The sequence below is a fragment of the Lepisma saccharinum genome, chromosome 1 (assembly GCF_977018435.1).
Source record: "Lepisma saccharinum chromosome 1, izLepSacc3.1, whole genome shotgun sequence".
NCBI classification, from domain to species: domain Eukaryota; kingdom Metazoa; phylum Arthropoda; class Insecta; order Zygentoma; family Lepismatidae; genus Lepisma; species Lepisma saccharinum.
In genome coordinates this window covers 28,135,085-28,161,214 of record NC_139229.1, presented here as the reverse complement: position 1 = coordinate 28,161,214, position 26,130 = coordinate 28,135,085, and the positions used below count along the sequence as shown (strand labels likewise).

Here is a 26,130-nt window from a genome sequence, read left to right as displayed (position 1 = left end):
TATAAATTAAGAGTATTTGGAAATAAAATCCTTAGAGAAATATTTGGACCTAAAAGGGATGAGGAGACAGGTGAGTGGAGAAGGTTACATAATTTAGAACTTGCAACCTCTCATGTTCTTTTTCTTCATTGACTTTAAATTTTTACCGCTCTCGCTATAGGTTTTCTGCCCCATCCTTTTTTAAAAGCGCTGTATAATGAAAGTAAAATGTTTCAAAGTATTCAAATCTCAATAAAAACGGAAAAGTTTTTCATATATTACATTTAGAAGATTTTTACTAATTCTCTAATTAATCTAACGTATAGCCTTTTTATAGTTGTAACGATATATATATATATATATATATATATATATATATATATATATATATATATACGTATATTCTTACCACGTCAGCAAAGTTTATGAAAGGGATTCATTCCACTTCAATTGCATTGTGGAATGATAAGTGTAGTGTTAAAAAAATCTCAATCCTTCTTTCTTGTGTCTCTTTCGCGTAGGGGGAGAGAGAGAATGCATGAGATTTCCTGTGGGCGACCTTTTGGGTTTGGTTTATTGTTGCGCCCTCTATAAATCGCGCCCCCTCCCCCTTAAGTTCGTTAGCAGCGGAATGGGCTCCCGAGTAGTCACGTGATTTGCAAACGTAATGCAGTCACGTGCTAATCTCGGAGATTTCCTCCTTCCCGATAAGGAGGTGATGTAGGACCGCCATATTGTGAGTCGAGGCGTGTGAGGGGATTTGTGCTTCGGATCCGGGGTCTTTTGTTTGACCTGCCGGGAGAAACTCAAGGTATTGGGCTGACCTCAAATGCCAAGAAGGGGGCACTTGAAATGTTCTTTGCACCTTACTAAAAGACCTGAGCCGGTGTTCTGAATTGTGAAAACAAATGTCTAGAATATTTCTTGGAGTGTTCAATATGTGTCTTACTTATGTTGTCTACATACTTTGGCTCCTGGATAGCCATCGTGCCTTTGGTGCGACCGGTTCGAACCCCGTGGTAAGGGTACTCCTGTGTGTGTGTGCACACGATGTCATATGGGGTGATTTGGATGTGTAGAGCTCCACCTATTCTTGATCTCGTCCATAGTTAGGAATATATGATTGCGCCCGGCCTCCTTTACTCTCCAGGGTTGCTCCAAGGTACCCATTTATACGAGGCTGGGTGGACCTCAGAGCCGCACAGAAACGGAAATGACTGGAAAGTTTCCTGGTGCATATCACCTGCACTGGGATTCGAACCCTGGCGTTGCGCGTGCTCTACCAACTGAGCTACCGTGCTCCAATAATTCGAACTCCTGCATTTTTTTAAAAAAAAAAATCTGTGTTGATCTGTCACCGTGGGGACGATGGGGAACTACTTGATAGCAGTGATGGGGGGCTGCAGAATAGAAAGCCAGATAGAAGCGTCGATGGGACTCGATGTACCCACCAGATTTCACCCAATTAATAGCTGCTTGGCAGATATTGACCCTCTAAAGGGTCGTTTCGCATGCAGTTTACTTAGTATTATATTTATTGATTGATTTCGTTTATTTTACTTCTCTTTTCTTCCACTTTGGCTAATCGCAAATATGATGACTGATGATATGATGAAATTGATGAAGGGATTCAAATAACACCATGCCGAGATTCTAACCCGGGACCCCTGGCGTTTGACCACTCCGCCACGGAGATCAGCAGTATTATTGTTACATAGGCACCATTGAAAATACGAAACTAAAAGTATCTAGAAAACAGCGAATCCAATTCTCCAGAACTCTCGAGAGATTTTAAATAACTTTTTCTAATTTTCAAAATGCAGCAGACATTTCCCAAGCGCAAGACTCCTCGATGGCGCTAGTAGTAGCGTCGTCGCCTTGTAACCAAGCGGTCCCGGGTTCGATACCCGATGAAGGCACATAGTGGTTCGGATTCCACTTTAAACTAGGTCCAGTCCCGATTAGCCTTACTGTGGACTTAAAACAACAAACCAATCAATCAATTTCCCAAGCGCAAGCAAAAGTGTCCCATGGCCTCCCCAATGGCGCAATGGTAAAGACGTCGCCTTGTAATCAAGAGGTCCCGGGTTCGATTCCCAGTGGAGGCACATAGTGGTTCGGATCCCACTTTAAACTGTAGGTCCAGCCCCGATTAGCCTTACTGTGCATAAAGTGGACTTAAAACAACAAATCAATCCAATCCAAAAATGTCCCATGAAACATGTGACACTTTGTCGAACTGGCATTGCAAAATTTATTATCATAAAGTAAAGTTCTGCGCTGTGTATTGCACTATGAAAGCAAAAATGGGATCCCAAGACACCCTGCCCCGCTGGCAGGTCATCCAGACAGATTGTGATTATTGAATTATACCACTAAATTTGAAAACGTTGCTTTCAAAGAATCGTATTTATTGAAATTGTGATCGAAGTGTAACCTGGCGAGTATGTTACCCGCAAAGCTGTACCGTGGTGTGGGTAGCCTATGTCACAGGATGTATTACTTTGCGGTAGTGGATGGGCAAGTTGAAAGGAAGCTGATAACTTTATCTCTTTTTTTTTCTCTCCCTATCTTTCTCTCTCTTTTTATTTATTTCTCCCTATCTTACTTTCTCTTTCTTTCTTTATCTCTCTCTCTCCCGTCTTGTAAAGTATTGTTATTAGATGAATGAATTTTCAAGCATTGCATTTTCTTCGAGAATATCTCGCGTTTTAATCTTTAAAAAAAAAATGGTTTGTAGAAAGGTTTTTTTAATTGAGTTTCAGCACTGTATTGACGTGAGTTCTTTTATCGGTCATATAAACAGTTGTGACGATTGAGTCAAGTTGAAATTAGAAAAAAATAACCAAATTCCGCGGCGTAGTGGTTAGTGTAGCGCACTACAAAATCAGAGCTCATGCGTTCGAATCTTGTTGTATCGTCTATTTCATCAATTCAAAACTTGTTACGGTAGCAATGCAATGTGAAAAATGGAAAGAACAAAGATGTAAGAGAAATAAGTCCTTCATTAGACTCGTCATAATTGAGTAGAAGTTTTCGATAACGAGTCGATTTCTTTGCAGAAATAGTACCTTTGAGAGGAGAAGAATACTTTCAACCGCATCCCGGAGACCAGAACAACTTTCTGAGCCGTGATAATGACCAATTAGAAAACCCTTTCTGGACCGTCGTTTCCGCCAAGGCAGGAACCAACCTTATTTGCACTCATTTGGGATTCCCATCTTGGAAACTCCGGACTTAAAAAGTCCGTGGAAGTTACAGTCGGCATAATACTTGAGTTTCGGAGTAGCAAAAGCCGTCGCTTCCGCTTCCCGTAAGACAAGGGGACCCGGAGAGGAAGAATTCACTTGCTTCCATCGAGGCAGCGTTACTAGGTCCGGTATAGAGCCTTTCCTCTCCGGGGCTAGGTGTTTTGGAGGCCCATAATGACGCAATTCGTATGCGAACTCGGTCATCTCTTAGTGCAGAGGCCGGATTTAGAAGATTTGGCCCGAGAGTCCCAGGCGGGAGAAACCTGGATTGCTGCAGGAGGGGAAATCTTCTCCGCGGGATGACGACGCGAGCATCACTGTTCCGCTGCGACATCGCGAATTGTGTCGCGAAACAGTGTTGTTCCAGGCATTCGAGGGAATGTTTCACTTTTTCCCACCGACAGTGAAATTTTCTTCTTTCTGATTTGTTTTTTTTTTAAAAAAAAAAAAAATAGCGTCGCTCTTCTGTTACTCTTGACTAATCGCAACGATGAGGATCAGAGATGACGAAATTGATGGACACACTCACAAAGAACACCAATAGTTCTGGATTCGAACCCGGGATCCCTGGCTCTGTAACGCACTGCGCTAACCACGCCGCCTCCTATTTCTAACCGCATTGGAAATTTTCAACTGAGGTGTCATCTGAGGTCTAAATTTTTCCGGCTTTGTCCCCGCATAAATCGGCTCTGGGCTCACCGAGCATCAAATCAATGGAGGCAACCCTAGGGTGAAAAAGCGACGGAGCGTGGTGCTGATCACATCACCTCTAAAATGGCCTAGCTCGAGAATGTGTTAGGCCTTACCCCACATCCCCTAAATGTACCTTCATGGCACAGTGCTATTTCCACGGGGAACGTTGCCTTTACCTTAGGTGTCCTGGTAAAGGAGAGGATGTTGCTTAGTACATTTCTAAAGTCAATTGTAGTGTAATGCTGTCACGTATAGGGGACGGTTGTATTCTAAAGATCACATTTTCGAATCCCAGCGGAAACACATTTACTGATATGAAACACACTGACTAAAGCACCTCATGAACTTTGTATAAAAATAAGACTCGAAAAAATTCGAGTCAAAAACATGAGATGCAATTGAATATGCTGACTTTGGTTGCTGGAAGAATTTTTCTTTATTTTTTATATAAATCTTTCCCGGTTTCAGTCTCCCTCGGGCACTGAAAATTTCCCTCAAAGCTGGCAACCCTGCTGTACGTCTGGGGGAATATTTATGAGGGATGACGGGAATTCTGTGAAGGATTACTTTGATTCAGTTGGTTCCGTGGCGTTAAGGCTCTTCGTAAATTGATTCCAGGCTTTATCCGGGAAGGTATTGGTTGTGACGCGGTGCCGAGAGGACGGGGAGTGGCTGCTGCCGCCTCTGCTCATCGCGGAAAAAGGCAGGGAAGGGCTTTTGAGAAAAGGGAGTTCGTTATTTGGAAGGAATGGCAACAGAACACGATAGCACAGTCGCTTCTCGTGGGTGGTGAATCTCGACTCTGTTCTCGTGGAAAAGGAATCCAGACTCTTTTCTCGGTCCTCATGGACGAGGAATCTCGACTACTTTTCTCTGTCTTCGGAAAACAATAATCTCGTCTGTTTTCTCGGTCCTCGGCGAACAGGAATCGGGACTCTTTTCTCGGTGAACGTGGACGAGGAATCAGGACCCTTTTTTTGCTCCTCGTGGACGAGGAATCAGGACTCTTTTCTCGGTCCTTGGGGAAACTGTAATCCCAACTCTCTCCTCGAGGACGGGGAATCGGTTTTTTAATTATTATTTTTTTATGAGAACCTCTGCTCAGGTTTCGTCTCGACCCTCGATTTAGGATACGAAAATGTAAGATGAAGTAGACTTATCAAAGCAAACTAAAACAAACTGTTTTTTTTTTCACATTATGCAATGCATTTAACCTACCTTCATGTAATAAGACACGGTCCACGTGGTATATCCGACGTTATATTCGTATACTTTCAATTTTGGAGATGAGACTTGGACAACAAGCTGGAGAACGTCTCAATTTTGCAGACATCCCTGTCTCTCTTTTCAACTTAGCCTTGCATCATGCATATCCTAAACACTTCTCTTGAAGCTTAGTTATCGAACGACCCTCGTACGTAACAATTTATTTGAGCGCCGCCTCTGTGTTTACGTTTTGCCTGCCCTGGTGGGAACATCCATCCCGTTCGTGTCGTTCTGTTCGTCATTAAGTAGAGCATATTCGCCATCCAGCGTGGAAATCCAGCGGACTGTAAAACCGAAAATATCCATTAGCGACAATGAAATTACAGCTCCAGTGTTGCGTCATCGGCGCGGGTCGGTAGCATAATGGACAGTTAAGGGTGAGTTACGATTCTGATTTGTCGGCTGCCTGCTTCGGCTGAGTAATTATCCACCCGGCGATACGTGGTTCGCAACTTCTCTCGTTTCTTGTGATGTTATCCTCATCAGTAATCACTCGTTGTTTATAGAGAGCAGGAGCAAATTTAGAACCCTGTTTTATTAAAGGAAGATGATTACCATGTAATACGAATTCGCAATGGTACATGAATACACGCTACTAATATAATGCTGTAGAGCATTTGGAAGATTATTTTGGGGAAAAGAGCTAAATCAGGGACTGAACATCGGTACAGTACATCTTGGGACGATGGTATTATTCGCTGTGGGAGTCTGACATGATGTGGTTCATTCTATATAGACATGCGAATTCCAGATATTGCCTACAGGTGGAAATTGCCCCAGAATTTACATCGTGTGACCCATGTGGCCGTCAAATTGTTTGTTTGTTTGTTTCCCGATAACATGTGGCAGTTTTAAAAGTTAAAGCAATTTTTTCTTGTCAGTACACTAGCACGCTTCCTCCCGATAGCATAGATGTTAACGCCAGGTTTTGCAAACAATTGTTCGGATCCTGTTTTTAAAATGGCAAGTCAATTTTCGTTTCCACAGTATTGATTGAGTTCAACGGAAGGTCGTACTAGTGTCACAGCCACTGATGACGGTACCGTTGGCTGCTCCACGGCGGAGGTGCCGTTGGCTGCTATACTGCGGCTGCTTGCATTTGCATGGGGAATTATCATGAGAATCTTACGTCGCGTTGATATTTCCAGAATCGCACCAACAAACAGTAATGTCCACCTGCATGAGCCGAGATTTTATGACGTCACGGCCGAATTTGCCTACGGTAGGCCAGCAAAATTACTCGCAAGGGTGACTTCGACTAACGAGAAAAGGCTCGCCGAACAACGGGTCCAGGGGAGGAGAGTTTCTGATATTCTTGAACCAATATTTGCCTCTCATGAACCTATGGATCCCTCCCCTCCCTTCTTCTTCCGAGAAACTCCGGGCAGAAGTTTCCCGACCACCTGAAATTGGATTTCGAAATTGGTTTTCCACAATAGTTTCCGGCTCCTTCTTAATTTTCCCCCCGCTTCAAAAAGTGTCCTCCTCCAGCTCTTCTCCCTGGGGGAGACAATTAAGGATTCATTGGGATATAAGATTTATCCCACTTTCAAGCCTAGTGTTGCCTTTCGCTCAGGTTCGTTAGATTGTTTGGGGGATTTTAATTGTTGAGTAATGACTATTCGGCACCATTGTTGTTTTTCTCGTCCCAAGATGCGACAGGCAGGAGGAGATGCTAATGAAAGTCCTCTTAAAGTTTGTAAAGGCTTAATTTAATTAGGCCTCTTGATCGCAAAGTATAGTGAAAACAAACGAAACTGAATCCTCCTTCTGTCATTGATTTTTTTAGGCGATAATCTTGCCTTGGACCATGATAGTGAGGGTAGATGCCCCTCCTCACGTATTTGTTTGTATTTTTTTATAATTTAGCGTCTCTGGACTCGAACTCGGGAATTTCGGTGTTCAAATATCAAAGATGAAACATGCTCGGCCACAGTGATAAAGCCTGTCCCATTTTCGTCTCAATCTCGCCTTCAGTTTCGAAACAATAGACAACTTTTTTTTTCTTTTTTTTTTTTTGAAAAACAATTTCAGTTTCAATTTATGATCAGATAGTCTAATCGTGAGTGGACCTACAGTTTGAACTTGGATCCGAAATACTGTGCAACGTACATCGTAGGCCTAACTGGAACCCTTTGATTACGCAGCTGCAGTGTTACCACTTTATTTTTTTAAAAGAAGATACCATGACAAACATATGTTTTTGCATATTAGTAGTTCCTTTCCTGAGTTATGCCGTTTCGATGGGTCGCATAACGAGATTAAATAGAAAAGGCAACCAATTAATCATCCCTCGATTAACAGCATAATTTCATTTAATGCGAATTCACAAGTGAGTAGGGGTATTCAAACAGATTATTATTTTTATTAGCAGCAGTAGTAGATCATTCAGTTATGTGAAACATTAGATTAGATTAAATGTATGCAACTAGAGAGAGGAATAACACATAATGAAGAATATTGTTAGCAAATTGTACGTCTTGCGAAAAATATAAGTAGTATGGAAGTTATTAAATATAAGATTTATACCGACTGTGGTATTACAACATTTTAAAACTATACTTTCCATGACAACGTCGTCGCCTTGTAATCGAGGAATCCCGGGTTCGATACACTATGTGAAGGTACATAGTGGTTTGATGCTACTGTAAACTGTAGCTCCAGTCCAGATTAACCCGGGAACGAGACTTGCCTTGGTGACAGTCGTGGACTACAGAGGCTAATCAAATCAGAAAACAGGAGTATTACACACTAGACTTTGAGACAACAGGTAAATAGGAATAGCAAATTCTGACGCTTATATTTTGAAATACGTAGTGGAAATAACCTTTCTTTATGTTCCCAAGCAACGCCCGTTTCCCTGGTCAACAACAAACATTGAAAAACAAGACAGTGTTTCATTAAAATAGCCATGATGTAGCTATTTTTCATATTTTGAGTAATAAGTTGTATGTAAATGTTTATTGATTCTCTGGACTGAATCATCTTATGTAAATGTCACTCTTGTTTGATGCACGGTTTCTAACTCGGAATTGAATCTTCTGCGTTGTTGATGATCTCGAGGATAAGAATGCAGCTAGAAAAGCATCTAAAATTACAAAACACTAAAATTGAACATCTTGTAACAATGCTTTGTTAATGATAATTGTTATGTACTCTCAATTTTCTATTTTATATTTTCTATCAGTCTAATCTGATTCGGTGTGCACAAACTGAAATCTGGCATTGTAACATCAGCGCCTTTCTCGGTCTTTTGTGAGAATTTCGTGCGTCGACGTACTGGAGCACTTTTTGCCTTAGGGGCTTCCTTCATGGAGAACATTCATGTCTGAGTGAGTGATTGGGTTGGGACTTTATGGATATTGGATAAGGATTGAATGTGTGGTTTATCTTGTAAATGTTTTTCATGTATAGCCAAGTTATTTCATATATTTTGCTCTTTTGTATTTGCAGGAGAATTTGGAAGCTCGTGTTCTGGAGCTTGAGCAGGCCCTAGAGCAGGAGACCAAAAATGGCCAAAAGGACCGACTGGCCGTAGCCCGATTGCGGCGACAGCTCGCTAGGGTGAGTACGAGCATTTTTATTTGCTCTTATAAACTGACATAAAATGTGCTCGGAAGTCTGTCTTTATTAATGATCTTAAGGATAATTTATGCACTACACAGCCAGAAGCTTCAATTTGGTATTCTGGGTAAGGGCTTGTCAAATTATCTGGTTCATGATTTCATCATCGTCACCTATAACCCAAGAGGTATAACAGCGATGTAAAATAACCCAAATAGGAAAATAAAAATTCTTTGAATTAACAAAACTCCTTTTGTTAATTCAAAGAATTTTTAATTTGGTTAAGCTTTTGGTAAACGAAAATAAAAAAAAATTGATAGATTTCACTAAATATGGTAATTTTGACTCATTTTTTGGTTAAAACTAAAAGAATTCGGTTCTGCTGAACAATAATTTGTTTGTCGCCTATTTAAACAGATTTTTGGTTACGAGAAACAATTTTTTTTCTGTTATTGATTGGTTTATTTTACTTCGCTTTTCTGCCACTTCTGTCTAGTCGTGAAGACGAGTATAAGTGATGGATGATATGATGACATTGATGAAGGGACACTCACAAAGAGCACTCATGTCCAGGCCAGGATTCGAAGGCGGGATTCCTGACGTCGTAGCTCGTTGTGCTAACCGCTCCGCCACGCAGTTTTTGGTCATAAAAAAAAAATCTGTGTGGTGGTCATGTAATCGCCAAAATTGAGTCCTTTATAATTCTAAGTAGGCACTAAAGAGAAGATTGTCAACTGCTTTTTGCGACTTGACCACATTCTCATCTCAGCTACGGATGCTTTCAAGTTGTAGGTGGCCGACCTCCGTGGGACAGTGGTTAGCACATCGCACTACTGCTCCAGGGTTCTAATCCCGGCCTGGGTGTTCTTTGTGGGTGTCTCTTCATCAATGTCATCACCCATCCTCATCTTAGACAAAAGTGGCAGAAAAGCGAAGTAAAATATATCAAATCAGTCAAAGTGCTACGGGGTTGTAATTTTCGTCAGGCTTGGGCACTGAGTTCGTATTGGCGTCTAGAGAAACCAAACTAAGGAAAGATCGAACCTACAACGTTGTCTCACGGGGACACGTTCATGTGTGGGATGCACTGAGCAACGCAGCACACGTATCAAGCGTGGGAAGGAATCTCAGCTTCAAGACTCCCCCCCCCAAATCTCTCCCCCCAACTTTTCACTTCCGTTTTTTTCGCCATTCCGTCTACTTCGTTATGTCGAGTTTACTCCCCTTATAATTAATTCATTCGACCTTTTCGTAGATGAAAAGAGAGAGAGTAACCTGGGCCGTTTAGTTTTTAGCTACCCCCCTTTCCTTTCGGCGATGAATAATGGATACCTTATGACGTCAGTTCCGGTGGCGTTCCAGATGAGATTCTCCTGTAAGTTTCGCCTTGAGGGAACTCCTTCGGGACGCACCTCTCTCTCGTCTTCACAGGTAAATGAAGTGATGCTAAATATTTGAGATGCGGAGGGGTAACTCCTGTTTTGAGAGGGTGGGAATTGTCTACCGTGATTTTTTTTTATTTCGTATTCTTTGCTTTGTTGGGCTGATGGGTTACATTGTTTAAGGAAAGAATGCTTCTTTCTCGCCCCCCCTTCTCTTGCCTGGGGGGGAAGGGGGATGATTTTTTTTATGTCTCCTGTCAGACACGGAGAGGGTCGGCGCTCATCTTCTGGAGACGAGAACAAAAGCCCGGTGTTGTGGTATCCAGGGCGGATGTGGGCTGTAGCATGAAACATTGAATGATGTGACGTGCGAGTCGCTCTAGAAACCATGCTTTCCTGTTGAGCGGCAATTGGAGAGCGTTTCAAAGCGGTGTGCTGGTGCAGAAACTGTGAAAGAGAGGTGTGTCCAAAGGGGGGGATGCTCGTACCGAGTCCTTTAGGAAATTCTTTGGCACCCAACTGTCGTGCCTGTAAATAATTCGTTAGGTGCGTGTCTGTCATCCACATAAGTCACTATAACTAGGGGCAGTCAAATTAAAACATTTTATAACACACTGTCGACAGCTCAAATTTAAATGTGATATCTACAAAACGACCGCATGGCTGCAACACTGATGAAGTGAGCTTCAAAACGCCATTTTTATCGTTTTAAAGATGGCGGCGTCTCCGCAACACAGTGGTTTCTTGTTCTCTGGAAGCCTAAAGCCGGCTTTAGCATTTTTGCTAGCATAAATGCTATGGAAAAGCTTCCAAGAATCTTATAGCAGAAAGTACTTTACACGCAAGTACACGCAAGCATTTCATGTATCTATTCGGCTAGCTTTTGCGATAACAATGTATAACATATACAGCATGAAAGACACGTCGATTTACACCATCTATGCTGAGTGCAGGGTGTTTACATTTGAAATAACTCAAATATTCTTCGATACGTGTACTAGTAAACGTTGTAAAGTATGTATTTAAGCAGCGCCATTGTTTTGTATCTAATAACGTTTTATACGAAACTATATTCCTCTCGGTTGAATAGTTATCAGCTTTTAAAGATGTGAAGTGATGCATTGTTTAAATCTCACGCGGCCGCCATTACAACTGCACTCGTGACCTAGAGGTCGCTTCTGATTGGTTATGCTACGGAAATAGGACGGGTTCTATCCTTGAGAAATGCCATGAAGTATGCCATGGCATCTGAAAGATTTTTCGCCTTACACGGTAGCGTTTTGGTCATGGCTAAAGCGTGCTTAATACTTGCATAAATTCTCCTGCAAATGAAAATTCAATATCTACACGTGCTTACCACACAATCAAGTTTACGAATGGAGGAGGAAATTTGACAATGGCATCACGTCAAAGGCAGATGGATTGAAAGACATTCGCACTCGTTCATAAGTGCCTGTACAAAAAACCTCTGTGGCGTAGAGGTTACCACAGCGTGCTACGACGCCAGTGATCCAGGGTTCGAATCCCGGCCTGAGCGTGCGTGTTCTTTGCGGGTCCTTTCATCATATCATACACTCACCCTCATCTTCGCGATTAGTCAAAAGAGGCTGCAAAATGCGAAGTAAAATAAACCAAATCAATCTCTATCAAACCCAAAGAGGTATACACGCAGCAACTTAGACTAGAATATGCATGCGTAGATCAGCAATGGGTCTGATAACAGCCGCTGCTAAAAGTACTCTTGATGCAATTGTGTGTGTACTTTTATGCACCAGAAGTATATCACATTGTGTTACTGGAGTCAACATATCTGTGGCGATTGACACATTTTGGTTGTGTGTGGAGATGGCGTAGTGGTAACGTCGTCGCCTTTTAATCAATGGATTCCGGGCTCTATACCCAGGAGATGCACATGGTGATTCGGATCCCACTTTAAAACTGTAGGTACAATCCCGATTACCCTAACTGTGCATAAAACGGACTTAAAAAGGTTACAAGTAAAAACAAAAACATTTTTGAACACTTCATCTGTGAGATGGAAACACTTGTCTCAGAGCTACAACGTATTGAATTCTGCTTGTCTCTTTTCAGCCGGACAATAACTGGCATTATCATGAAAGAGCGATAGGGGTTTTAGTTTCCGAAGGAAGGAAGAGACAAGGGAGGGGGAAAAGAGCGAAGGGGAAGGGAGAGAGAGATAAAGGACCGCTGGAGGGAATTTACCCGCCAATGTAAACTTTACATTACCGAGAATCTCTCTGCTTCTCGTAAAAGGGAGGAGGGGACGAGGCAGCTCTCGAAGCCTGTTTGCGGAGCTCTCTAGCCTTCGTGATGGAAGGAAAAATAAATCTCATCCAATCGGCCATTTTTAAGCCCGAGATTCTTCTCCCAGATCTCTCATTCTTCTGGAGCTGTCGTTGCGGTCGGCTGTGGCGCCCCATCGCGGATAATTTGCCACTGGCATTGTTCCAAGGTGGGTGCATGCAGGTGAGCCGATCATTGATAATGAACTGGCATTAGGTGACGAGGAAAGACGTCACGAAACGTTAATTCTGTGCAAAACGCCATTAGCGGCAATAACAGTTTTTGCAGTTAAAAAGTAGACGAAAGCAAGAGAACGGAATGCAGAATACTCTTCATGCTGTACGAACAAAAGGAACTGAGAAACTATTCTTCATCTGCTTTAGAAACGAACTCTGTGTAAACAATAGTGATTTGTGGGAAATGGATCTTTTTCGATTGGATGATTGTGAAATCAGTCAGTTAATGGAAAAAGGTCTCGTTCTCGTCTTGACTTTTCGCTTGTAGTCAAGGGGACTCGGATTCGATACCTGGTGAAGGCGCATAGTGAAGTCCCCCCCCCCACTCTCTCTACAGCTGAAAGTCCTCAGGATGCATTTTGAAAAATGCCATCATCTTTGATTGGTAAAGGTACACTACACCGTATGTGGATTCTGGAGGCAGGGGCCGTAATGAACACGAAGTAATCAGCACCACGATCCGGCCTCCCTTACCTTCCAGGGTTGCCTCCTGGTGCCTGGTGTTCTGAGCGCTTTATGCAGGGATATTGTTGAAAATGTTCGCACTTTAGTTCACCCTCTTCGTTAATCAAACCCAGGTCTCCTGCGTAGCTTCTCTACCCACTGAACCACCGTGATTTCGGAGGCTCTAGGATGAATACGTCTGGATTTGTACGAGTTTAGAGCACCAGAACTGTTCCACAAAAACTATTCTCCATTCACTGCAAGCATGAAATCAATGGAAATAAGGACACGTGAGTGTGAAAGGTTTATTTTCTGTGTGTTAAAGCCCGACCGGCCAAAGAATATACTTCAGGAAACCCAGACTTTTCGGTCCCAGTTGTGGGAGTTTCAAGGAGGAGAAGCGGTGTTGCTGTACGTCTGTTTTTGTACAGTCGTACACTACGTCGTTTGCTGTCCACATGCACCCTTCGCTCGCATTTCAGGGAGAGGCAGGGAATCTGAGACCAATTCGCTTGCTACGCGGCGGCAACTACGTATTAGGCTTTGCCGTCCCTGGCCTTGTTTAGGGTTCCACCTGTTTCGAAAACGACACGAAACGAAAAAGTTCGCAACGCAGAATACCACGAGAATTTCCCCTCACCACGACAACTGGACCAAGCCGATTGGTTCAGTGGATCACGTGACCATCCCTGGCTTCCGACGGAAGAGACAAAAGTAGAATTTTGAAGTTTATTTTTTTGCCGAACAGGCTTTAGTTCTGTTGTTACTGTGCCCATTATTATATGGGTGGTAGCTGTACACCCACCGGCGAAAGAAACAGTAGGCGAATTGCCCACCACCATTTTCATTCGGCAGAATTGCACAATGTGATGACAATGAATTGAAATAGACGTTAATAAGCAGAGAACAATGTCAACTTCGAACCAACACAGTTTCATTCCTTAAAACAACACAGGATGTAGAATAAGAAAGTATTGAAAATAGCGGTGGACACTTTGCCTACCATTATCTTTGCCGTTGACTGTACAGTTCATAAGGTGCCAGAATTTCCAATATAGCTACTACGTTGATTGGTTGCGGCTTTGACAAAATGCACCATGTTCCTACGCGCAAGATTCGTGCGCAGCTGCCGTTTAAACAACCAATAAAATTTCTCACACTAGATGTTTTTGTTTATATTAATTTCATTCTTACAGCGGACAGAGTATAGTTATGGGTGCTTCAAGGGGCTAGCTCAGTCTTGAGTTCATTGGCAGCGATTCCCATAATCAATCGACCTTAAAAAGTACGAGACTTGTGACGAAAATTTGTCCAATTTCGGAAAATGTTGATTTCAATTGCTATCAGCAATCTCACAATGGACCGTAACTGAAATTTGATTCTTCCTTTGGGTGTCTGAGATTAAGTTTTCTGCTCCGGTGGAAAATCTAGCAAGAACCGGCTGTTGCATAACGGGGACACACTCTGCGTGTTTACAAGCATGCAGCAATTTTCCCTGCGCTCAGGTTCTTGCAATTGAGAAGGTTTTCGGGGAGATGAGGATTAAGGCGGGAAGGGGGGAGTGGAAATGAAGAAAATTGATTAAGAAACGCATCAAGGAAATTCGTCTAAGAGAAGATTGAATCCTCTCTCTTTCTCTTATTAGTCTGTTTTCATCTAGCTCTTTCATCTTTTATGATCCTTCCTTCGTTTGGAGAGTTAACTTTCAAGGAAGGCGTCGGCAGGAGGCGGTGTATTCATTTTTCACTACGGGAGCGCAAAAATCAAGCGGACGTTCGGACCCGTCTGCCGAGCCAGTGACAAATGATTGCGAAAACATCAGTGGCGCCATCCCCCAAGTTCCATTTGCGCCCAACCCGGTGAGGTTTTTCCTGTGGTCTCCGTGACTGCTGACGAGCCACATTGGCTTTATTAGATTTTTTCTCTTGGCTCCGTTTTGATAGGTGAACAAAGTTACTTCCGGCCTTTTACACATTGCTTGAAACAGTTCCGCAAGTTTGGCAACACTGCCAATACGAACCCTTCCTCCTCCCAGAGGATTTCTTTTCTAATGTTGGCCGAGAAACTTTTCCGTGATTCCCAAGAAGCGGAGATTTTCTTTTGCAGAAGCTTGGGGGGAGGGGGCAAAGTTCGGGGAATCGTAATTTTCGATCTTCAAGGATTTTTTCTTTCTTCCAACTTCCTTTTCTTGCTCGTCTCATCATTACGGAAGTTTTGGCAGAGAGTGTTTTCGTTTTCCCAGAATGCATTCGTTACGGAGGTTGTCGAGTGGAGAGAGAAATATGTATTCGTGTTTTGTTTTTTTCCGAATTGTTGCAAACGAATTCAGTGAATCTGCAAGTCCGTTTATCCCCCTTCTACGTTGTACTTAATCATGAATATTGTTTCTGTGGACGAGGCAATTTTGCCTTAGAGAAGAATTTCCTAGAACTTCTTGTTGTGCAATGGCGAAGTTGAGAACTGCTGTCCAGCTGTTAGCTTCAAGGCCATGCAGTGGAATGTTACATACACGTTACCCACTAACTATGCCTGTGCTGATATCCGCGTGTACTCTTGTTTCAGGAATCTGTGGAACAAGGCCGGGAATGACGATAGAGAAGGGGAGGAAGCAAGTAGGTAGAGCATAGCATAGCAGTGCGCACTGATGCAAACTGCTGGTAGCTGCAGCGCGTTTTCCCCTTCATGCACTCTCTTTCCTTCTCGACTCTGTGTTCGTTCGCTTGCTCCAGAGATTACCGAGACGAAGTGTAACTGCATGTTTGTGAAGGTGCGAGTTGCTAAATTGTGGTCCTTGATTGGTTGATTTAAAATTGTTGGGTGCGTCTTCATGTTTGGCCCTTTTGCACCCTTCAATATGTATTTATTTATTTGAACACAAATGCTCAATTATAGTGTTCCATATTTTCTGATAAACATAAAGTATGTCAACGCTAAAGTACATTGTAAATGTACACAAAAGAAAGTATAGTTACTAAAAACAAGAACATTAAAATAATAATACAAGTATGATTGAAAGAGTAACATAAAATGTCAGACGTAACTATCCAATACAAGAATTGCCTACATGAACACAAAATTTCAAATATTACAATGTACAAATAATATCTTTACACTCAATGTTTCAGATCTGAACCACCACGGACAAAACAAAATCTAAAGAGATACTTACATAATGCATTATAATTTACATGAAATACGAAATTGATATAAATACAGTAAAATTCAAGGATGGAAGATATAACCTAGGGGCTTGTCTTTATTACATTATGAAATATAGTGAATTAGAATAAAACTTCATTTTGGAACTGAAGTCCTCATTCGTTCCGAGTATTTGATTGAGTTGATATTTAAAACAAAACATTTGGTAAACTATTAATTAATAAATATTAGCATCATTTTACAGTCCCTTTTTATTCATTTATAAATCTACAGTAATGTTTATTTTATTAATTGACCTCAACAGGCTGATGCCCAATTACAGTGTTCTATATATCTGTGGAAATGTACCCTTATCTAAGATTCTTGCTTAAAATGTTAAACAAGGGATGTAAAAAACACTTTGAGAAAAGTTAAAAGTGCAAGGTTGTGAAAGGACACAAGACAAACGCAACACATTAAAAAGTAAGAACAAACTAAGAACTTAATCACAGGCAGTGGGAGAGACCAGCTCTTCTCAAAAAGCTAAACACATTTGATAAAACGCTGTTGTCATCGGCCAACGGGGATTACAAACAGCTGGGAAGATTAAAATTCTACCGTAGTAGGGAATCTAGAGCGGCACATTCAACAAGAATATGCAGAAAACTTAAAACGACATTACAAACACGTTCCATCGGAGGGTCCAGCCCTTGCAGCAAGTGACCATGGGTTAGACGGCTGCGTCCTGCCCGGAGTTCCAACAAAAATTGTTTTAAAGTAATTATGGAAAAATCATCCGACCCCTCGGGAAGATGCGTATATAAACCTCCATAAGTTACAAAATGTTATCGGTTTCTGTAGCATTGTGTATTCAATGACATTTTTCATAAGTCCAACCCTTTTGCGACTGTACAAAAGATGTCCATTAGAGATTCACAACCGAATCCTGGCGCCAACATCCTTGATGACCTTTTCGCGTATATGTTTCACGGGGATTCCCCGTCGTTTTGGCTTCATTCTGCGGCCGAGGGGGTGAAAGCAAAAAGGACCCACCGGAGCCGAAAAGGGGGGATTCCCCACAACGCCTCTCTGGCGGGATAAACAGGCACCGCTACGGGAAAAGCACCAAAAACCGAGAAGACCCTCAAAAAATGGAGAGAGGGTCGGCCGCCCCGGCGCCAACATGAAAGACTAACCCCCCCTGACGAGTGAGTTGACATTAAGTAGGGTGGTTGAGAGAAAACATCCCTCCCCTTTCCGTTTCGGAGGGATGATAGCAGGGTTGCCGAACCACAACGTGATGGAATTTTTTCGAGTGGGAGATGAAGAATGGTGTGTAATTATGGAACGGAAATACATCACCATGGCGCCAGACCATAGCGTTTCGGTTGATAGAACAACCGTGGAGATTTCATTTGGTTTGATTTTTTTGCACTGAGCACGGCTCGGCGCCTATACTGGACTTTGAATTTTCCAGTTCTTATTCGTTGAGATGAGACCAGTACTTTTGGTACTGGATTTATTTGTAGTCTTCAGAATTGCATTTGCAGCAATTGGTAGTTCAGATGCAATGAAAGTGGACATTCGAAATCCTGATTTGCCGACATTCGTGGAGGAGTGGTTAGCACAGCGCGCTACGGCGCGAATCCCGGCATGGGTGTTCTTTCGTCTCTTCATCCATTTCATCATGCCATCACTCATCCTCATCTTCGCGATTAGCCAAAAGTGGCAGAAAACCGAAGAAGTAAAGTAAAATAAACCAATCAGTCTACAACCTGATTTGCACAATGCCAGTGATTGGTATGGCACTTGGACAATAGCTGGATATAAAATTGGCTTCCAGTTACTGGAAGGACAGCTGCTGGCACACTAGCTTGTCCAGTGACTGGAATTACACTATGTCTAGAATCTCTGAATCAAGGCCGCGCATAACGGTAGAGAAAGGGAGAAATCCAGTGGGCGGAGCAAAAAGCTGGTATCTCCACTCACTTCCCCTTCCACGCGTTCATTGGTCGAGCCCTCTCGAGTTAGTACTTGTGCAGAGACTTGCTTTTGTTCCCCCTCTCCAGAGATTCCTGGAACAGTTGTTTCACTGGCAATTCATTGTGTAAATTGCTCTTAAAGTACAAAGTTACTGCTTCTTTTAAACTGAAGAGCATAGCTGCTAACGACCAGCGTGTTTTTTTCTTCAAGCTTTCTTTCATGCACAGATTTTTAGCAGTAAAATGTTCAGACTTTGCCAACGCTTATCGATGCTAGCGCTGTGCCGCGGCTGTGCACAGGAACTAACAGTGTATATACGAGGCGGTATCAAAAAGTTCGTGCAATCATCTTGAAAGAATGGGACTAGAAACCACCTAAGATATGTCCATTGGTCCTTTTAGGTTAAGTACACAAATTTGTGTTTCTCTTGAATGTTTACTTTTGTTCGTTTTTTTACACGCAAAGCCCGAAAGTGTCATGATTATAAAAATTCAGGCACGGAGCGTTATCAAGTTCCTGCATCTCCAGAGAAAAGAAGCGTAGCAAATACACAACGAGATGAAAGTACTGTGCGGGGAGGAAAGCCTATCCTATGAGATGACCATCAGCAAGTGGATTGATTTGAATGGAGAATCGAAATCTTGCCTCACCCACCATTTCCCTTGGCACTCTTCCTCTCTCCGGAAAATGAAGCTTCCTCACGAAGGCCGTCACTTTGACACCAGGCTGAGGTGGAACAGTGATGTCACACAAAGTGCAATGTTCTATACAAACTGTTTACGCAAGATGAAAGACCACTGACAAAAATGTCACCAAGCACAGCGACCAATCCCGCCACGATGTCATCGTTGTCCAAAGTTGTTCCCTTCTAGGTGATTGCACAAACTTTCTGACACGCCCTCGTATAACCCTTTCTCTCTTATACCCAGCTCTTCTGATTGGCATTGCCTTTTGTTCTGGCGCCCCCGCACCCATCGATTGGCAACACTGGGCCGAGACGGGCGCCTCAGAGGAATTCCCCCTCGGCTCCCGCATTCAGAAAAGTCATCGTCATTCGATGCAGAAGGCAGTAAATCGAAAAGTGATGTTAACGTACGATAGGCGGAAAAGCTTCATAAATTTCGGGATATATATTGCGGTCGTCTTTGCTCCACCGACTTTGGAGAATGAGGCGAACCCACCAATGAAATTAAGGAAACCGTAAAACAATGGAGCGTCTACCATTCTGCAACCTTGTGCTCTGCGCTGCTAATGACTCCGTTCGGAACCACTTGTCTCTGTTTGGAACCAAACTGTACCTAATGACGACGTATTCTGGCGGTGACGTAAGCATTGCCGTGTGAAAATGAAAATAGCAATCCGCGCGTACTGAAAACCATATTGGTGGCCTCAGTCAGGGTTGGAAAATGGTCAGTCAAGTCAGTTTTTCATCTTAGTCTGTAATTTTGAGTTAAATTGGTCAGTAAATTGTCTTTTTTTTCCTTTATCGAATGTTGAAGGATTCGTGATTACACGAGAAAAGCGAGAGAGTGGGCGGAGCAAACCAGTGAACGCTGTTGCAAACGGCTGGTAGCTTCACTCGCGTTCATTGGTCGAGCCCTCTCGAGTTCCTTCTTACGCAGAGGACTTGTTTCCGTTCGCTTACTCCAGAGATACCCGGGACAGAGTATACTTCTCAGTGAAAACCACACATGCAACGAAAGCTGCTGAAAGCCGTGGCGGAGTGGTTAGCACGTTGCGCTACGACTCCAGGGGTCTTGGGTTCGAATTCCGGCCCGGTCATTTGTGTTCTCTGTGAGTGTTCCTTCATAAATTTCTTATCATCACTCATTTCCCATCCTCGCGATTAGCCAAAAGTGGCAGAAGAGCGAAGTAAATGAAACCAAATCAATAAATGAATCAAAGTTACCGAGTAAAAAGCCAATACACCACACGGTATAAGAGGTGCTAAAAGTTTTTAATTAATGTTTGAAACAGGAAGATATTTCATCCCTGTTGCCTGTTCACTATTTTGGAAGCGGAACAGGACATATTTGAAACTAACAAGAAGATTCATGTTAATAACATCGAGTTTCATGTGCTTCAAAGTCTTACGCTAAAGGTTGTCTTGATAAGAGACTAAGATCTCGCTCAAGCACGGAAAGTACAGCCTTATGCAGGTGTGAGATACAACCAGTCACTTCTCCTTGAAATTGCAATCTACAGTGGCTGCGGTGATCAGTCTAGGGTGTCTTGACAGCTGCGCAGGGGACCCGGGTTCGATTCCCGGCATGGGTTAATTTCCGATGGAGAATTTTTCCAGCAAAGCCCCTGCATGGAGCTGCCCATTCTCTTAATGAATGAAGATAAAGGAGGACGGAGCGTGGTGCTGACCATATCCACATCATATGCCTTTACGTTATGTTGCAGTGTGTTACGTTTTTCGCTGTGGATAGCGCGCACAGAGAACTCGATGCATTTTGGTGCACGAGTTTACGCAGTTAAACGGGTAATTTTGGATTCTTTGAAATGATCGTGTCAAGTTTGGCATTTTTAGTGCATCACACGGAACAGCAACAGATAAAAGTACCCCTTCATGCATTTTTGTGTGTATTTTGATGCACGAAAAATGCATCGTTATGAATTTTCACATTTGGGGTCCTGTATCCAGTTTTAAATGGCCAATTAGTAGAATGCAGCTTTAGAGGACATCCCGATAGGACATTGGGGGGAATCCTCGCGAAATCATTTTTTTCTCCTTTATGTAGGCAAGTGGAAGAGCGAAGGAAAGAGCCTGGTTCAAAATTGGTGAGGGGATAAAACCCTCATCTTCCTTTGTTTGACTAGAGCCACCTGGTACTCTCAATGTTGCCAGATCAGCACCACGCCCCCTTCATGTCGTCCCGGGCGACCGCAAAATTTGCTGAATCAGTTTTCTCTCCCGGCACAAAGAAAACTCATATCGCGGGAAGTACATCACGCGCCGGCGACGATGGACTCTGTCGTACCTGTTAACTCGCGTGTTCTTTTTTCTTTTTCTCACGACAAGGTTACCAGGACCGAACTTATTTCCTGCGATCCAGTAGGTGTCGAGACGAGACTAGTTAATCTCGTGAATGAGGAAACCGGTCTCGGTTTTCGAATCGATAGTGCTATTCTCAAATCTGACAGGCATATTTTATTTTGTTCTGAGGGCGTGTCCTCAATTTTATTTCAGTTAATAGGGTTTTCCCTGTATTGTATGACGGGCAAAAACAGGTTGTCTGCTGAAATTCCCATTATTTAAATAACAATTAATCAATCTTTTGCACATTCACCACCATCTCCCTTTTCCATGCTCCTAGAACCACTAGAAACAAACGATCCATGTTTCACACATTAATAGAAGTGTGAGAAGGAAAAAGAAAGAGAATTAAAGAAGCGAAATAGATATAGAGAAGGAAAGTAAACGAAACATAAGTGAGAAACAGATAAAGAAGCGCGACATTACAATCACCCGCGTAGAAAGAGAGAGAGAGGGAGAGAAGGGAAGTAGCAGAAGATCTATAGAAAGATAGATTAAAGAAAAAATAGAAATGTGTAGGAAAGCGTAGAAAAGAAATGGTCAAGAAGAAAGGAAGGAGACACGAACGAATATGTACTAAAACTGTTTCCTCGGAAACCCCCATCTCTCCGGGAAGGGGGGAGTCTGGTGACGTCAGTTTTGGACCTAGACATCGGTGAAATTCAGCAGCGCCATCTCTTATTCTGTTCGGTAGAAGAAGTGGAAGCAAAAGTGCTAGTGGTGCTCTCAGCGCCTCTTAGCGGATTATTACAAAACTTCTTGCGAATGGGGATTCTCAGCAGGAGGCCAGTGCACCGGTTTTCCTGCCTTAGATGAAGATCTGCTTGTGTATATCTTTATCTGTGCTAAAACTGAGAAAAGGTCGAAATATAGAAAGAAAATACAGAGGAGTTAGAAATAAAAGGGAGGGTGTAAAGAGAAGTAGGCCTTTCTTTGTTTATTCCAAGTGTGTGAAGCGCCCCTTTGACACTCCTTGCGGACGCCAATGAACGCAATGAGAAAGATTGAAGGGTATCGGATCATTTTTTCGCAGAAAAAACCACCGGTTTGAAGTATATTTACGGAAGCCTCGTCTTGCAAAATTTAAGAATCTAATATTCTCGTTTTTTTAATATTTTACGCCGCGATGCGATCTTCAAAAACGAGAGCGTTCGGGATTAAATTTATCCCTCAAGCCGAGGGGATGGGGATGGCTTAATATGGCGGAGCCTGACTGAAGGACGGGCTTCATAAGGAAGAGGACGATGACTTAAGTTCCGCCGCGTGATAAAGCTCCTTCCTGTCCCTGGAGGAACGCCGTGGCGGTGGGTGATCCCTGCGGGGTGAGGGGGTCGATAAGCGACGTCGATGCTTGGCTTCTCCCATTGAGGACGCTGTGCCTTTACGGAAGAAACAGACGGACAGGTATTATATATGTAGATGGTCGCATATACATCGCGTTTTGAGTCGCATACTACTATACTCGTTCTTTCTTGTTCGTTTGTAATTCCTCTCGAGAGTCTGCCACTGTTGCCACGTACTGTCGTAATTTTTATCCACATTTATCTAAACTTACTTGGTTTCTAACTTAGGATCAGCTGGATCTTTGGCTGACACCAACGAAGCGTTTTCGAGATTTTCTTTCGAAACACCGCTACGATATTCAAAATTCTGAAAAAATAAATGTACTTAGAATTCCTTCCAGAACATTCCATGTGAAAATTCTCGTGGTTTCCTTTCACTGTTCTAGATATTTGCAGTAGTCTAGTAGGCTTACGTAGCCACGAAACCTTTGTAAATATCTAAAGAACAGCGAAAACATACCACACATGAAGATTCACGTGAATTTCCTAGAAGGAATTCTAAGCAGATGATATTCTTTTAGAATCTGGAATATCATAGTGTTTTTTCGAAAGGAAATGAAATTCCCAACAAAAAAATCGCTGGCATAGGTCAAAGCTCCAGCTGAACATTAACCATTGTAATTTCTTTTACATTATTTTTTTTCTAAATCTGAATAAAAACCGCAAGATAGTAATATTTTTGCATTTGTTTTCTCTGCTGGCTAACCGGGGTTTATGTGGTAACTTTTTCAGAATGCACTCCATTACCAACCTCACTTCCCCGTAGTATACCTGGACTGCATTGTAGCACACTATCAAGGCTCTGGCGTCTGGTCTCACTGGACTCGCTGTGGGACTTGTGTTGTCTTGTCCATGTATGTTTGTCATTTCCCTTTCATGAGCTTCATCTTATTGCCATTCATACTCATCGTCGCGATTAGCCCAAATTTGTAGAAAAGCGACGTAAAATAACCAAATCAACCAACCAATCGGCTGGCTATAATCATTTTGAAATTGCTTTTACACACGTACGATGCAAAACACGGATATAAAATGGCTAGGCATTTGGCCCTAGAACTATCTGTATTTCTTTCGGAATGATACTGGAGATTTCGAAAGATGCTATAATTTAAACAGCGCCCAATTCATGGACAAGGAGGTTTTGTTTCGCCCATCAGTTACATTGATGTTCCTCCTGGTGCATATGCAGCACATTTAACTCTGGGGTCTTGTGTGTTGCATAGCCTTCAGGATTGTGCTAATCCTGTTTCCGATATACCTAATGCAATCGTAATGTAACGCTTGTGACTGACTTAACATCTCTGATGGTTTATCCTTTACGTTGCCTTTTCATTTGCGTGTAGTGTCACTTATCTTTGTCATTACATTATAAAGTCCGTGCAGATGTGAAATGAAAACAAATTAACCCGTGTCGCAACACCCCTGAGGGTCAGGACCCACCTACCGACTGTCATCCTCACTCCCACCGGCCGAGGTGGGTGATCATCCAACCGGTTACGGAGTGACGTGTGGCCAGCACGACGAACCCCCCAGTCGTTGTTGAAGGTTTCCATGACCAGGTTACGCTACTCATTCGTAGCTCCCCAATTTCCTCACGATGGTGGGTGGCCACGGGCCCATACACATACATCTCAGGAGAAAAGTTGTTACGCTCCCCCCCTCCCTTACAGGAGACTCGAAACTGCGCGTCCCGTAGCTGGAGATATAGATATAGTTTTGAAATAATCAGAGAAATGTCTGCATCCTGCATATATTGCTCTAATATGATAGTATTGATGCATATTGTAGGCAAGTACATATATGTGGATATATTCATATCGCAGCAAGAGATGCAGGGTGCAGATAGTTTCCGTTCATTATTTCAAAACTATTATTTCTGACATATACCTTTCTTCCAGCTAACCCTTTATTTAATGACGACATTGTTTTTTTTTATATAGACATTCTTTTGATTCAAATTGTATGTTGCTTCCACGTTGCCAGGTGGTGAGCACTCGCCTTGGCGCAGCTTTCTGTGGGAGCCCCAAAAATTTCGTTATTTGTGGACATTTTGGGAGTTACTTCAAAATAGATAGGAGGCTCCAGTCTCAAAAGGCCAGTATAACGGCGGCGAGGAATTCGATGCTTCGACCACGTGTCACTTTGGCAAGACTTGACTCTGAAGGGTGTTGCACCATGACAGTTGCGTTGATGATCTGGGTAACTTGTGACGTATTTCTGGATTTTAAAGTCACTAGTTTTTAGAAGGCCCTGGGGAATACTTAATTTAGAATTTTCTTTATTTCCCACGGTTTTACGCAACACAAGCCGTAATGTCAAAAGGTTATCACAATAACAAGTCTGGGTAAGCGAAAAGAATCCTTTCATCGCCACGGTGGTTGGTACGAGAGCTAACGTCGGACCGGAGACACGAATTTACATTTCATAGCGCGGCGGGAACGCTGTAGGGTTTACGTTCCCGGGCAGGAGGGAGTTGTTGGCTGTCCCGGACAATTATGCGGATGGCATGACGTAAAACTTTATCTCCGGGATTCCCGGAGACGGCAGCAATTCCCCCAGCGTCGTTCTCCTCCGGCGTCCGAAGCGGTTTGCTTGAATCGCCGAATTCTTGGTCGCTTTCTTCGTGTATCGCGCTCCGGATGACACGGTGCCTGCCGCTGTCCTCTTCGTGGCGATGGCTGTTTTCAGTGTTGCAGACCGTGCACGATATCCAGTGATGATTTTTTTTAGGTACACACTGATACAAGTTTTCAGAGACTCTTGCTTTGTTTCAGTTGTGCGAGAAAATTTCCCGTGGACCATATTAGTCACAGCAGACGACAGAGCACGATTGAGTGCAAACCTTGCGGCCACGTGTTTTTCTCCTATTCTAAGCCATTGAATTTTCCATCTGTGATGATTGTGACAGCAGTCATGAAACAAAATTGTGATGCGTATCGTACATCAATGTAAAGATGAGATTTCGGAGAATAAATGGAAAAGGTCGTAGAAATTCCCACCTTAGATCCACCCATAGGATCCTCCATAAGACGTTTATGCATTAAAATACTATTTCTAAAGCTCCTAGAATACCTTCTTAGTGAATTTCGCATCCATTGTCATTACTGATATACATGTAGATTCTCTGCAAAAGGGCCAACCGTGAAAAAAAATCGGGCATCCAGATAAATTTTTCATCACCTGGCAACCCTGTTTCTCCAGCGCTCTAGCTCTCCCCCAGTGCTAATGTTATGTGGAGACACGGAGACAGGGATGCTTATGACTGTGCGAGGAGGAGATAAAGCCCGCCCCCAGCATCCCTCCCGGCTGAGGCTCTCGAACGAAGGAAGATAAGTCCTGGACCACGGTGGGATTTGTCTCCCTCCCTCCCCGTTCCACTGTCCATTTTTCTTGTCTGAAATCCCGGCTGTCCCCGGCCGCTGCATGGTCCAGCGCTTCTGGTTCAATTAGCGGTCGCCCGCTGATCCGCGACTAAGATGCCACCTTGCGGACGCGTGTGTAAAC

The 26,130-nt window shown here is 43.0% G+C and overlaps 1 protein-coding gene across 3 annotated transcripts in view; it reads left to right on the top strand.

Annotated features, from left to right (window-relative positions):
* Positions 1-26,130, top strand: part of LOC145994027 (uncharacterized) — a 358,614-nt gene that overhangs the window by 226,636 nt on the left and 105,848 nt on the right. For all 3 annotated transcript variants that reach the window (XM_083130114.1, XM_083130119.1, XM_083130110.1), the window contains exon 4: positions 8,643-8,753. In XM_083130114.1, coding sequence (XP_082986240.1) covers positions 8,643-8,753 — 111 coding nt within the window. The remainder of the gene's footprint in view (positions 1-8,642; positions 8,754-26,130) is intronic.